General features: G+C 38.3%; 2 protein-coding genes across 2 annotated transcripts in view; both read right to left on the reverse strand.

Annotated features, from left to right (window-relative positions):
* LOC128510185 (probable phospholipid-transporting ATPase IIA) overlaps positions 1-5381 on the reverse strand; it is a 45201-nt gene extending 39820 nt beyond the window's left edge. The window contains exons 1-2 of the mRNA XM_053482279.1: positions 5000-5381; positions 1413-1557 (exon numbers count right to left, since the gene is read on the reverse strand). Of these exons, the coding sequence (XP_053338254.1) occupies positions 1413-1557; positions 5000-5076 (222 nt within the window). The 5' untranslated portion in view covers positions 5077-5381. The remainder of the gene's footprint in view (positions 1-1412; positions 1558-4999) is intronic.
* Positions 5382-6918: 1537 nt separating this feature from the next.
* On the reverse strand, positions 6919-12517 carry sall4 (spalt-like transcription factor 4). Its single transcript, XM_053482278.1, has 4 exons — positions 12390-12517; positions 8026-10500; positions 7631-7935; positions 6919-7520 (listed from the first exon to the last, which is right to left on the reverse strand). The coding sequence occupies exons 1-4, from the start codon at positions 12454-12456 to the stop codon at positions 7095-7097; spliced, it is 3273 nt and encodes a 1090-aa protein (XP_053338253.1). The 5' UTR covers positions 12457-12517; the 3' UTR covers positions 6919-7094.
* Between the last annotated feature and the right edge of the window lie 2342 nt (positions 12518-14859).

The following is a 14859-nucleotide window of genomic DNA, read 5'->3' on the forward strand; positions in this document are numbered from 1 at the left end:
TAGCCACGTCATCATAATTTTACGGCATTGCTACGGCTAAACCCTTTCAGAAATCAAAAATCCCTTAACGTTTGAGGTCATATGGGCCGGGTTTGATGGCGATCATAATGGCGCAGGTGCTTGTCAATGTTTGTGAGGATGTGTAGGGTGTGTAGTGTGCGTGTAGGATGTGTAGTGTGTGTGTAGGATGTGTAGTGTGTGTGTAGGATGTGTAGGATGTGTGTGTAGTGTGTGTGTGTGTGTGTGTGTGTGTGTGTGTGTAGTCTGTTCATTTTGTGCATTTTGCAAACGACCCAAAATAACTGACTTCTTGTTGAGTAGAGCCCCTGACATGCATAGTAAATATTGTTTAGCTTAATAAATCTAGAACTGTACAGAGTTTGACATATATGTATATGTGCAAGTGTGTATGAGCTATGCAGCAAAATCCCCTGTCATAGTCATGTAATCACCGTGCTGATGTCAGTGCTTGGGCCCTAATAATAATAATAATCCTTAGAAAAACTATTGAGCCCTCGCACACTATGACATCCGCACTGTGAGACAAAACTATCATAGCGAGATGATGAGGTAATAATGCTTGGGCCCTAATGTTAATAAACTGTGATGTTGATATAAATCCCAGGCCACTTAAATTCAAACACCCAGACATCGGCATATTAGTGAAAATATCCAATCAACCAATCATGCACAGTGCATAGAAACATGTAAATACAGGTCACAAGCTTCAGTTAAGCTTCACATCAAACATCCAAATGGGACAAATATGACCTCAGTGACTTTGATCAAATTTTGGGTTGTTGGCGGCAGACAAGCATAATTTGAGTAGTTCAGAAATCAACGATCTCAGGGTTTTCAAGCACAGCATTCTTCATGCCATAGTGTGGTTGGTGCAAGCTGACAGGATGGCAACTTTAACTCATATACAGTATAACCACTCCTTACAGCAATGGTCAGTAGAAAAGCATCTCAGAATGCACAGTAGGCCAAATCTTGAGATGCATGGGCTACCAAAGCAGAAGACCACATTAGGTTCCACTCCTGCCAGCCACAAATAAGAGTCTACAGTGGACCTTCGCCCAAATTCTTTTACACAATCATATATTCCCGATTATGTTTTTTAAATTGGTGTTGTGCCTTAATATTCACAATCATAATGACAGATTTATTCTTACCCACACTATAGTACTATAGGTAATCTAAGGTTATTTGCAATGCAAACGTTTTTAAACAAAAATCTGGTAAATGATGTTTTAAGGAGGGGCCGATGTAAGAAAATCACTAAAGATTAGCTAGGTTTAGGAAAATATGTATACCATATCAAGAGTCCTAATTGAATTGCCTGTAGTATTGTGTTAAGAGACAAAAAAAACAAACACTGTACTTTTAGGTGAACATTATTTGTGTCTTACCCCAGGAAGAAAAGTGAAGAAATTATATTTTTGGTTATTGATGACGTTCTTAGGGTACCGCTGTTCCCTTTTCTCAGGGTGGCCTAGCCATACTGTCCTAGGTCGAAATTCCCCTGATCCACAGCACCTCGACCATGGACAGCACCTGAAAAATACAGTTGCATTTGTTTCCCAATTTTTTTTATTAAATCCATTTAATTACATATCTCATTCCCCTTAACATAAAACCATATATAGATGTTAAAGCATCCAAAATTATTCACAGTCAACACTTTGCCTTCAGCTGTGCCCTTATGAAGTGCAGCAAATTCTTTGTTGCTAGTGCAAATACGTTTCCTCACTCTGCTATAAATACAATGAGTACAAAAATGGTAAAGTAATTTACATGACTTAGCTTATTTTGTAAAGGTCAAGTTTGCATATTCTTCTCCTTGGTTCCTTTGTCAAGATCTCTAAAGAAATAAAAGCTTTGCCAAAGAGTCTCTACTTATAAATTTGATAAAGGGCAGATGATTTCATTTTTCATAAGAAATGCTGCATCATCACTGATGTCATATTATTATATACTTGACATGAAAATGACGTTATGTCACTTAGTGTGCCGAGCCTTAACCAGGACCTTTTTTGTCCCAGGACCAGGACCCGATGTTGTATCATATTGTACTGTTCGACTGAGGAGGTAATTCACTAACACTGTTGTCCCAGCTAAGGGCTACTTCTGTTCCTGCATAAACACTGAAGAGTTCTGAAGCGGTGACAGGAACTTACAGTTCTATGGTGACCTGGCAGTTATTTGTTTAATATATGTCGGGCCATAAAATGAATATTTTGCAAACACTAGATAATATACTCAGCTCATGAACTGACACATTGATGTAAGGTACATTGCACAGTTGTGGCCACTGATTGCTAAGCAAGTAGATGATTTTGTAATATTGAGGAATGACACATATGGTCATACTGAAATCACCAACATTACCACATAGACAGAATTTTCTACTTCATGTGAATCCTTGCTTTAAATAATTGTCTAGAGACTACATATTATGTATGACTTCCCCACATGATATTAACTCACAGCATATGGTGGCAAATTTTATGTTGCACAAACTGTGGTCGACTCTCTTAGGTCATGGCCTTAAAATATTAGCTCATTCCCTCAGTATATTAATTCATGACTGGGCATGATTACAAGATAATCACCTTGTTACCTCAGTTGTACTGTATGACCCAACATAAGTACAACTTCTACAAGACTACTGCAGGAATGAATATCTACACAAGTCTGGTATCGTTGTTGCGAATAACGGATCCTCACAAACTGAAGTAATCTATTTCATCATAAGCAACAGCCATGTAAAAAACTAGCATTACCAAGGCAAAAGTGATAACATCTAGAGAGACAAATTTATCATAGGAACAAATTTTTTTATCTTTTACTTCAAAAGTTAGTCTTTTTCCTTTATTCATGGCCATTTCGTTCATTCTCAACCAGATACTATGAATTCAAGTCCTTCAGCCACGTATACCATAACATTTGAGTGTCTACTAACCACTCCCTTCTCAAACAAGCCTGATCTCCAACATAATGAGTTTTGGCACAGAGGTCTGTGTCAACACCTATCTAAATCAAAATGACCTTCCAAATACATAGCATTTTCATTTTCTTCTTATGTCATAATAGCAAAGCACCAAAAAATAGGCTACATAAGTTTTTTTTATATATATATGTACAGTCTTCATTAATAAACATGCTGAGACATTCTAAATACCATGGGCTGAAAATAGATTTCCAATTATTTTGTTCCTCATTTTTGCATCACGAAGTACCTTCAATTTTTTAAACACTTTCCATTGCAAATACACCATGACGGGGCATGACTTGGAAAGATATGGTATGTTTTAAATATTCCCTTCCCGTATTATGTACACATACAGTAGCTCAAAAATTATTTAAATAAAAAAGGGTGTAAGCAACTAAAAAGACTAAAGTTATGCTATTTAAATTTAATGTTAACAGTATCTTGGGAGGTAACCTGTGCAGTAATGTATGTTGTTTTAATGTATAGTTTATTAGTCAGATTAATTTTTACTTTCATTCCTCTTCAATAAATTATTTATTTTAGACACGGTCATGGTGGATCCAGAGGCTAGCCAGGTCAAAAGTCAAGAATATCCCTTACATGATGCTTGTCCAATTCAAGCAACCATACACACAATCATACAACAATATAAAAAATGAGGGTTTGGCACTAGGGTACTTCTATGAAGAAATTAGTCCTTCTTAAAGTGTGCGCAAGTACCAAGGTTATTTAAGTAAATGGTGCTTTAGAAATATTTTTTGGTAATATATGATATCACAAATGACAAGTCTGTGCATGTTAATGAGCATTTCACATCCCTTAAATGTTGAATGCAAGCAAATATTTAATTCCTTTGGGCATTCGTGGAGGTTGTACTCGACACCTATTCTAGACCGGGTTAATAGATTTATCTTTTTACTGTATAAATCCGGCTTGCTAATAAAACCATTTGACTATGATTTACTTCATTTGGCTGAGGTACATGATACTTATGTGTCTGTAATAGCAGACTGTGCATGTGTTTATACAGTGTCCCTTATGTAAAAGAAAAAATGGGCTAGATTAAAATATAACCTAATTGCATTTATAAAGAATATTATGGTGGCACAGTAGGTAGGTAAATTTGCCATCTCATATCTCTGTGGTAATCTCAAACTCAGGTGTACTCTGTGTTTTCTTCCATGTTCTCTGACTTATTCCTACAAGGATTGGATTATCCATACTAAATTGTCTGCATGATCCCCTCTGATAGCCTGGGGTCACATTCAGGGTGTGTCCCTACCTGGACCCAGTGTTGTCTAGTGAGGGGAATCTGACCACTATGACACTGACAAGGATAACGCTTCATCTACATAAAAGAATGTACCATATACACGCCCATCCTCAGTTTCACATTAGCCTATTGAGAAGACAAACGTTAGCATACAATCAGCATACAATATCGATGCTTATTTAGGGAGGGAAAGATGTTTATGAAGCAGTGATTTTAATTTAGCTCGAAACTGCGTCTACTGAAACAAAAGCATGGAAAACATCATAACACGACTCGAATACTGACTATTACAAGCGCTTGACAGGTATAGCTTCAGACACACAGCCAAGCCCTCTTAGTTTACCGACATGCAGCGTTGATAAGATTTGCATTTTGAAAAGCTTACTCTAAAAATGAAAGCCTGCCATGTTTCTCACTTTTTTTGGTCTTGAAACAACAACACGCACCTGCACCTACCGATTAGACCCGGAACAAGGATGTAGGTGCAGTCGGTAGCTCAGGAAACGTATTAGCTATAATAAAAAGCTATTATAGTTGACAGAATGAAAAGAAATCCAAGCGTTTTCTTTCACGAATTTAAAATATAACTGAATGATCAACAAGCAGATATCCAGACATATATTCATTCGCCCTTTGTACGTTAGCGGCCAAGCTAGCAGGCTAACCGAGCAAACAAACAACAGACAGGTTTGCTTTTGAAAGGTGACGCTACAGTTGAACGCTGATCTTACCCCATTTTATTTTTGTTGTCATGGCGTTTTTTGTGCCGTACCGGCTGCAGAGGAATATTGTCAATCATTCCAGCCATTCCCGGACTGACCGCGACTGTGAGCTCGGCCCAGGCGTGTCTCCCGGCAGGGCGGAAGCGAACAGAGCTGGCGGAGCCTAGAGTCGGCTATTCCGTAATGCTCTGACACATGAGCGCGAATGGGATAAGATTATCGCCCGCACGTCCACGATTCATAATTCCTTTCCCTGCCATCCATATGATAGCCACAGACGAGTAAATTAACCTAATGCATCGATTCGATCACAGTTATGTTGAATATTAGTGTGCTGTATTTCTTTGCGTCCCCCAAGCAATAGATCAACCCGTCCTGTCTCAGGTTCGCATACACTCCCAATTTAACACATTCTTCACATCAGCGCCCCTTACTCAGGAACAAGTACACTTAAATTAAACTCTCACAGGCTTTGGTTTGAAAGATCCTGGTTTTATTTTTCAAAATATATCAAGAGAGAGAACTGGGGCAACCATTTACAAAAAGGGCTACACTGTAAACAAACCTAAAACAGACTCAGCATTTAAAGAATACAAGACCCCTCTGACCAAAATCCGACAAAATCTTTTTTTTTCCCCTTTTCAGTCACAAAAAGGCACAATTTGGCAATGCATACAAAAGAAAATGTACAGGAGTCTTTTCTGAGGGCACCTTGTTCTATTCTGAGCAAGAGTTGTGCAAAGTGTCCAGTGATACATTCATTACTAAAATAAAAGAAAAAAAATCAGCAGGTTTTGGAAAGACTGTAACCATCAATATTACCTACTCAAAGCACTGGACAAAGGGGGGGGGGGGGGACAAAAAAAAAAAAAAAAGGTTTACACACACAGCTGTTCAAGTCAGTAGAGCAAGAACATGGGCATCTAATTGAGGTAGATGTTTGACCCAAGTTGATGATTCCAATCCACTTACAAAAGGGGCAGGGTCTCAAAACATGATGAAAAACTGTTTGCTGGGTTCCCTTTGATACACCACAAAAGTAGCAAATTTTGTCCAGACATCTACAACAACACAGCTAACATGAATAAAAGTAAGAAAACAGGAAAACACTGTGCAGGAAGGAAAAAAAAAAAAAAAAAAAAAAAAGACAAACCAAAAAAGTAACAGCAAACAGCTTACTGGTCAAAGGATGGTCCAGTTAAAATCTAAATCTTGGCCGAATGTAGAGAAATAAAGTGCAGGGATTTCAGCGTTGTACTGGCCCTTACAAAGGAAAAACCTTACAAACATTTCAAATAAAGGATGTTCAGTTCAACTGATGGAACTGAACATCCTGATGGAACTGAACAAAAGGCCTAAATGCCACACTAAATGCTTACTGTGGATTTCTCAAACAATACTCTAAAGCTACATGTAAAAATATAGTACACTTTGGTCATAAACAAAAAGATCTGCAAAGAACCTTCATTATAATCTTGGTGCTTTTTTTCCTTAAAGACATGCACCACAGAGGCACTTAAATTACATTTTTGGTAAAGCAGATAGAACCTACACTGCAATTCAATAGAATAAGTTAATATGAAATCTAGTTTCCAGTCATTTTAAACAAGCAAGTCTGATCGAACAGGAACTTTAGCAAAATGTTATACAACTATTCTACACTGCTGAGAAATAAACATGCCTTAAACGCATCATCACTGAGCACATAGTCACCAACGATGGGACTATTAGAATGTGATGCAAAATAATTGTGATGTGATAGCCTATAGCAATTTACTACAAGATCTGGTAAAACTGGTTTACATAAATTCTCACTAGAAGGACAGTTCTGGAAGAAAGATTTTCAAGTAAAACTTACATTCAACTTCTAGAAACATTACTGACAAATACCCGCATATATTAGAAAAAAAAGAAAGTTAATAACTACAGTAGTTACATCAATTTTAATGTTTCAGAAGAAGTTTTTAAATGAAGGAGTGTTGCTCATATTAGGACATTATGACTTCGCAAATGCAAAAACAAAAAAAGGCAAATTTGATTGTGCCCACTGAAATGTTGGTAGAGGAGCAGTCATTCAATACACTCAGGAAACCTTAGTGTGGTCTTAATTCACTTTGCCCTCCTCCATAAAATGTGGAAACTGGGATTTTACTACACTTTCAGAACCATTTTTTTCCATTTCAGCAACCGTACCCGGAATGCCTGAATGGGAGTCCATCTTCATCAAACCTCCAGTGGAGCCGACCAACGGCCCTCCAGCAAGGCTCCCAGGCAGTGGTATTCCTCCATTTTGGATGACTGAAATTTCATTGGCCTTCATGGCCAGTCCATTCGAGAAAGCAGCAGCATACTGATTCCACACTGATGGGTCAAAGTTCATTGGTGAGGAGATCAAATCTTTTGGGGGCTGCAACATGTCTGGGATCATCTTAGACTCAGCACCCATGGCCATCAATGCCATAGGGTTCTCCAAAGACAAACGCTGACCACGCCTTGCTGAATTATTCCACATGTGTGTTCCAACATGGACCTGCAATCAATGGGTTAAAATAGTCAGCAAAGCAATCCACTAACAAGATGCCCACTAGTTCATGATGAACACCAAGTTAAAAAGCAAATGGAGTAATGCAATTACAATACCTTGAGGTTTCCTTTTGTTGTAAAAGCTCTACCACATATGGTACACGCGAACGGTTTCTCTCCGGTGTGTGTACGTTCATGGATCTGCAACGCACTGGCCGAGGAGAAGTTCTTGCCACACACGTTACACAGATGCTGCTTGGCAGAGCGACGAGGGGCACTAGAGCCAGGCGGCGGAGTGCCTGCTGTCTGGGATGACTGTGATCCATGCTGATTATTGGCACTGATCGGATTCTCAGAAGGAATTGGCATTTCCATCTTAACCAGGCTTGGAGGTACTCTCATGAATGGCATAGGACCAGCAGCTGTAAAACAGACATATTTGCCACAATTATTCCATATAGTTACTACATTTTAAAAGAATTTTAAAGGTTAAAAATAACTGAACAACTTACAATATTCGCCATTGGAAAAAGACAGACCAGGTTCTTCTTTGATTGCCTTTGTACTGAAACTGGAAGTCAAATCCAGGGCTCCATTTGTTTCACTGAAATCTGGACTTCCATCAGACTCGTGTCTGGCAGTCCCTCCAGTCAAATCATCTGGGTGTACAGAATCTGGGGATTTTGCCTGTCCATTCTCCATCTGTCCAGATACTGGGGACGAAGAGTGAAATGACGCAGAATCTGACACAACTGGACTACGTCCATTCTTGTACTCCAGCTCTCCTGCTGTGGACAGTGACTCTTTGAGCCCACCATCACTCTCGGATGCAGTGCTGCTCTGTCGCTGCAGGTTCAGAGCTGATGTGAGGCTTTTCATATGGTTTTCTAGGGCAGTAATTCCGGTAAACATGGCAGGGGAGCCATTGAATGGCTGATCTGCTTTGGCAGCATAAGTAGGAATGGGCTCAGAGTTGTTTGGATTCTCCCGATTGTCAAAATCTGCATCTTGTTCTTCCATGCTTTCCTCAAGCCCACTTGCATCAATGTTCTTCTCTGTCAAACTGGAGTCCATCATTTCAGTGCCCTCATATTGGCTTTCAGGCAATGGAGTGTTGGGAATTTGGCCACCCATATGCATTCGAATGTGCTGCTGTAGCACAACAGCATTGGTAAACTTTTTTTGGCAAATTGGGCAGGAATGTTGCATTTTGAGAGCAGTGTTTGCCCTGTGGACACCATAATGGGCCTTAAGGTTGCCCTTAGTAGAAAAGGCCCTGCCACATATTTTACACTTATATGGTCGCTCACCCGTGTGGGTACGGTAATGCATCTTAAGAGAACTTTGACAACTCAGGACTCTGTGGCAGATTAGGCATTCATTGGGGTCATTGGTCCTCTTCTCCAGGCCATCCACCATTTGCTGAAGCTTGGCCGTGCCTGACCCACTCTCACCTAGGACACTGTTTCCATTAATTTGATGCAGGCTACCAAGTGTTTCCGAAGCATCTTTGCTCTGCTCCAATCCTACTTCACTACTGAACATGCCTGATGAAATGGATGCACCGTCACTGCCAGATGAGGAGGGTCTTTGTGTGCAGAGGTCCCCAGTAACTGGAACATCAAAAGAAGGTTTGAATCCCTGGAGCACTGATGAGGTACCCGTGGATGGGACCCCGATCGCTGGTTTGTTTTCTACAATATTTGATTCCTCAAGGGGCACAGACATGCCATAGGGAATGCCATTGTTTGTAGGAATGTTGTCTAGGTGCTCAGGTACAGGATGCGGATTCATCTTAATGTGTGGGTACTTGTCTTTGTGTCTCTGGAAATGCACTTTAAGGTTTCCTTTAGTTGTAAAACGATTTCCACAAATATTACACTTAAACGGTCTTTCGCCAGTGTGTGAACGCAAATGAATCTGCAAAGCGCTGTCATTCCCAAATGTCTTTCCACAGAACTTGCATTTATGCTTGTACATCTGCTCACCGCCTCCATTCTTTAACTCTGCATTGACATGCATCTTGTTTTTGCCCTTTTTGGCAGGATCCATGTTTGCTGTAAGGTTAGTAAATGGGCTTTGGAATGCCAGAACTGCTGGCGATTGTGGAAGTAAAGCTGGAAGCCTGTTTGCTAGATCTGGCAGCCCTTTGATTGTATCGGTCTTTAAGGTTATGGGACCAACATTTCCAGCAAGTGATGTGGTAACGCTGCTGGACTGGGGTAATTTGCCTTGTTTGAGAGCTTCTAAAGATAAACTCTGTGTGCCTGTACGTTTTCCTATTAAAGCAGCAGCAGCTGAAAGTTGCTGGGAAAGGTGTGCACCAAGTGCCTTCAGAGGATCCACTGTAGCTCCCATTGCAGACTGGACACTCTGGGGTGTCATCATGGCCACTTGAATTCGAATCTGTTCAGTCAGTTGAATCTGCTGCAATTGTTGTTGCTGAAGACTAACCAGCTGCTCAAGGATCATGGGTATTACATGTAAGACTTCTTGAGAAGTGAGAGAGGGTGACTTCTGAGTAGATGAACTTGAATGCTGTGTTACAGCTACTCTGGTGGCAGGCATGGCTTCTAAGGTAACATTAGAGTCTTGCAATTTGGAAGACCCTATGTAACCAATGTCAAGACTGTTGGACATGTCCTCCTGGGACTGTTTTGAATCACCGTCTCCATTTAAATGCAATGCATCTTCAGTAGTGTCTGTTGACTCAATGCTGTGCTTCGAATGAGAATTACTGCTAGAACAGCCATCACTGTGATCGCTTTGGAATTCAGGGGAGCGTTGTGAGAACTCGAGTGGTATTTCACCTCCCTCCCCATCCTTCATAATGACAACCTGTTGACTCTTAGTGCAGTTTCTCTGATGTTCAAGAAACTCCATTTCATCAAAGAACTCGGCACAGCATTTTTCACAGACTCTCGTTTCTTCCATTCGGCACCTTTTGATTTCATTCCCTTCCTCTGTGTGGGCATCTTGTAGAACCCCTGCAGCAACAAAGAAACATCACCCAGAGAGAGAGAGAGACGGTTTAAAGGTGGACACAAGTGAGATTTTGGCAGTGCATGCACAACAAATGGATTAAGATCTGTAATAAGAATTATAAACATAACTATTCTACACCATTTCCATGACCGACTTATTGAGGCACTGTTCACCAGACTCAAACTGTACTCTGATCATAACCAGTTTTTCTTAACTTTATTTAAAGAAGAGGATATGATTAAAGGGGTGTGATTAAAGCTTTATGAGGGAATAGGATCATTATTTTTGAGCAGGCACAGCCATACCAGATTAATTTTTCTGCTCATTTATTTAACAAGGACACAAACATCTTTTAATTTTAAAATGTGGTTGACAATTCTACTCTTTAAAGTCAACTTTACATAATCAAAAATTTGTCAGATTAACTGGTTAACTGGTCTAGCTAACCATTCAGTATTTACATTTTCAGTCAGCTTGTTGTCCAAATATTTAAATTAAATAAATAAGATCCATTAAAATTCCAGCACTGAAACTGAGAAGTTCATTGTTTTTTTCCTTCATCCTTTTTATTTCCCCTTTCATTAACCTCCCCCAAAAAATGAAGAGGTAGATAGCCATGTTCAATCGAAACAAATTTAGGTGCGAGTGGGTGAAGAAACTAAATAATTGATCAGGTTTTGACACTCCAAGCACTGTATTCACAATACAGTAAATTACATATAAAATCGGTGTTTTACAAATTTTAAGAAAAAAAATATTAACGAAAACATTAAACAATTTATAGCTGAACTGTTAAATCCTCCAGCGAGTCAAGAATAATCGGATAAGAACCAAGTCACCACAAGGGGGCGCGTCGACCAAAAAAGGCACAACATCGCGAGGTCAAACACTATTTACTCAAATTACATAATAATACCAGTCACACAAAGGTTTTTGTAACAATTAAAAATGAACTATCAGTGAGAAAACAGGTTGACCCTTTACAGGCTGATTTTTTTGTATTAATAAGAGCCAGAAAGGCGCATGTAAAGGGGTCAACCTGGACAGAGAGCATGCAGCGGGTCTACAGTTTACATATGTGAACAGCCATTGACCCCCCACCTCCACAAGTCCTCGCCCCATCCCCCACCCCCAGAAACTCATGCATCTAAACCGAGGTGGGGGTTTATTGCTTTTGTGGCCAGTTTGTTCCCGGAATCAAGTTTCGTGCAAAAAAAAAAAAAAACCATGTTGATCGCCTTTGTTTTGATCATCGCCTGCGTATCTATGAATATACAGAAAAGAAAAATCCATTTAATAACATGAAGACGGCAGAATTGTACTCCTTACACCTGGAGACTGTGGTAGGCTAGAACTTTCTCTCAGAGCATCAGTGAACAGCTACAGGTTAAAGTTAAGCAGGCGACCTGATAATAGAGAGGGCGATAAAAAAAACTGGGAATTTAGGGGGGAAAAACCTGTTGCAGGTTATCGCTCAAATCACTCTAGGATTATTGTATGTGCGGCAATTTAAGTAAACAAATACAAACGGCAACAGACATCTATTGCAAATATTTAATAAGTTGTAACTGCAGTAAAAATATGAAATATTAAAATAAAACTAAATATATCACTCATTCAATAAATATATTTTTTAATTATACAAATTTTATTTATATAAAAACCCCAAACAGTTGCCAAATTAAAAACGATATTAAAATTAATTTAAATTAACATTAATACTAATATAGCATCGTTAACGCGCTCACACACACACAAACAAGCTTTAAAACTTTGATATCAGCCAAGGGGCAACACCGACTACGTTACCAGTGCGCCTTAAAAAAAAAAAAAAAAAAGTTTATTATAACCCAAGGCTTATACCTCCAAAATATTAGTCAGCAGCTCTTACCATTTTCAGTGGAACTGGGTTCTTCCGAGTTGATGTGCTGCGGTTTGGACTGCTTGCGTCGCGACATGGCAGGCTACACCACCATCTGGGGCAAATAGTAACACGCTTTACTCCTTCGCCTTAGTAAATTCTCCAGGTCGGCCGAAATTAGCCCTTCAAGAAGAAATGCGCATGTCAAAGTAATTATTATTATCAATAATGCATTGCGATTTATCATGGTGCCCTGACAGCTGATTGGCTCCAGTCCAAGTGCTTGCACATTATTCAAATAGGTTTCATTGATGAGGAAAGCAGAGCGCGAGAAGGAGGCGGGACTAGAACCGGAGACTGACCAATCAGAGTGCAGGGGGTGTGTTCAGAGGGCGGGGGCGAAGAAGAGGTGCAGGCGTGCATCAGAAATCAGAAACAGATCACTGTGTTACTTCTTAATTATTGAAAGCAGTGTTGCACTAAAGTGCATCCAGCACACTCAGATTCAAAACATATAAACACAGGCATGCACTAGTCCACCTAGTATAATTAAAATCATATAATCATGTGCTTCCCAAAAAAACCTTGGATTGCTGGAAAAATGTGAACTTAAATTTGTATTGTATCATGCACACACCCTTCTTTAATATCTGCTTATTTACATGTAGTAAGAAGAAATAAAAGTAATATGTCTTTATTTTAAGAAAATACACAGTAATATTTTTACATATTTAGGCCAAGCAAACAATGTTTGACCCAAAGCTCGGGCTCGAAGAAGAAGAACAACCTACTAGGAGAAAAAAAAGTTCATAAAACCTTTTTTAAATAATTACCTTTTTTTTTTAAAAAAAAAAGAAAAAGACGTTTTTACAGTCTCAGGTTAAAGTCAAATCTTTTTTGTGCGTCATCATCCTTTGATTTAAATATGAAAATCAAAGTTGAAGCTGTTGTCATCACTACAAACCTGTAAGGTGATCCTGGACCAAGGTCTAATGGGGTTTTATATTACATTTTTATTTCAAAGAAAACCATAAAAGGTATGTCATTTCTCAATTTAAACAAAACTACAATATATAGATTTAAATTTATTAAACAGGAATCTCATACCCACCCGCAAATATATATATATATATATATATATATATATATATATATATATATATATATATATATATATATAATACACATACAAAGTTTATACATAGTGTTAAAATAATCTATGAGTGGTGCATTGATCATCACAGTATCCTTATCACATGTCCCAACAAGATCAAATATGGAGGTTGATGTTTAGTTCATAGTACTCTATATCAAACACAAAGACAACAATGGACTTTGACCAAAGTCTTTAAAACTATATATATAAATATCTATATCTATCTATATCTATATCTATATCTATATATATATATATATAGTGAATCAAATTTTACATGCCTAAGAAAATGGCTTTCAATCTATCACTAGCATGGCTGTTTCAAAATGCACAGGGATTTTAATCCTCGAACCCCCGCTCACGTTTGCATAATGCGAAAGTGGTAAGTGCTCAGGGAGTGAGAAGGAATTTACTGCCTTCCTCAATAGCTGACCCAGCCATTACCAATACATCTCTCTCTGTCAATTGTTTATGTCTTACACTATCACAAACTAGATTGATGGCCCTTAAGCCTATTGAGATAGGAAGTTATAACCATTGCACCAGACTTTTAAGTCTACATATGGAAAAGACAAAAAATAAATCTGATAAAAGTGGTTGATATGGATTTATCCGCTATACTGATACTTCTTATCAGTAATCAGTGAATTCATTTGTTATGGTATAATTTGCCAGTTTGGACGGTTGAAAGACATTTTAATAAGGGGCATGAGAATAGCTTTTTGTTATATATATTTTCACTATCAATGACCTACTTTGTATTCCTGTTCATAGAGCATGTGGATCTCATGTTTGTTTAAGGCAATGTTATATCTCATACATAAATGTATAAAGATGGGAAAGTTTATAAAAATTTATATATTCTGTTCATATTCAAATATTATATACCACCCACTAAACTGTATGATGTCTTGTTTTGAATCCTTTTTTATTTTTTTATTTATTAGCTGGTGTTTCTGACATTCTTATTCCTATTTAGGAACACACACACACACACACACACACACACACCATTTGTAAAACTGTAACCAAGAGTTAAGTGTATACATGTGAATGAGTGACCTTTGGCAGTCAATATTAAAGATAGCAATAATTTGATTTTGGAACCCTGATATATTGATTGAATTCATTAATAATATATGGCTTGTCGAATTCCATTTAATTGATGAATAGACTGGTCTGTTACAATTTATTGAAGTAACTGCAATGAATCGATACTTAACTTTGAGTCTGTCCTATCTTATAAACTTTAAAAATCCTACAATATTTCTATATATTTTTATCAACATAAATTATGTATTTTTAAAAATCCCCAGAAATTACATTGAAACTAAATAGGGACAT

This window comes from Clarias gariepinus, chromosome 22 (assembly GCF_024256425.1).
Source record: "Clarias gariepinus isolate MV-2021 ecotype Netherlands chromosome 22, CGAR_prim_01v2, whole genome shotgun sequence".
Lineage (NCBI taxonomy): Eukaryota > Metazoa > Chordata > Actinopteri > Siluriformes > Clariidae > Clarias > Clarias gariepinus.

Bases quoted from the DNA above. Each gene is read 5' to 3' on its own strand.
- sall4 (XM_053482278.1), bottom strand. From the start codon at position 12,456: ATGTCGCGACGCAAGCAGTCCAAACCGCAGCACATCAACTCGGAAGAA. The intron at 10,501-12,389 runs GTAAGAGCTGCT...TTGTTGCTGCAG, and splicing joins ACCCAGTTCCACTGAAAATG to GGGTTCTACAAGATGCCCAC. The intron at 7,521-7,630 runs GTATTGTAATTG...CATTGATTGCAG, and splicing joins CAACAAAAGGAAACCTCAAG to GTCCATGTTGGAACACACAT.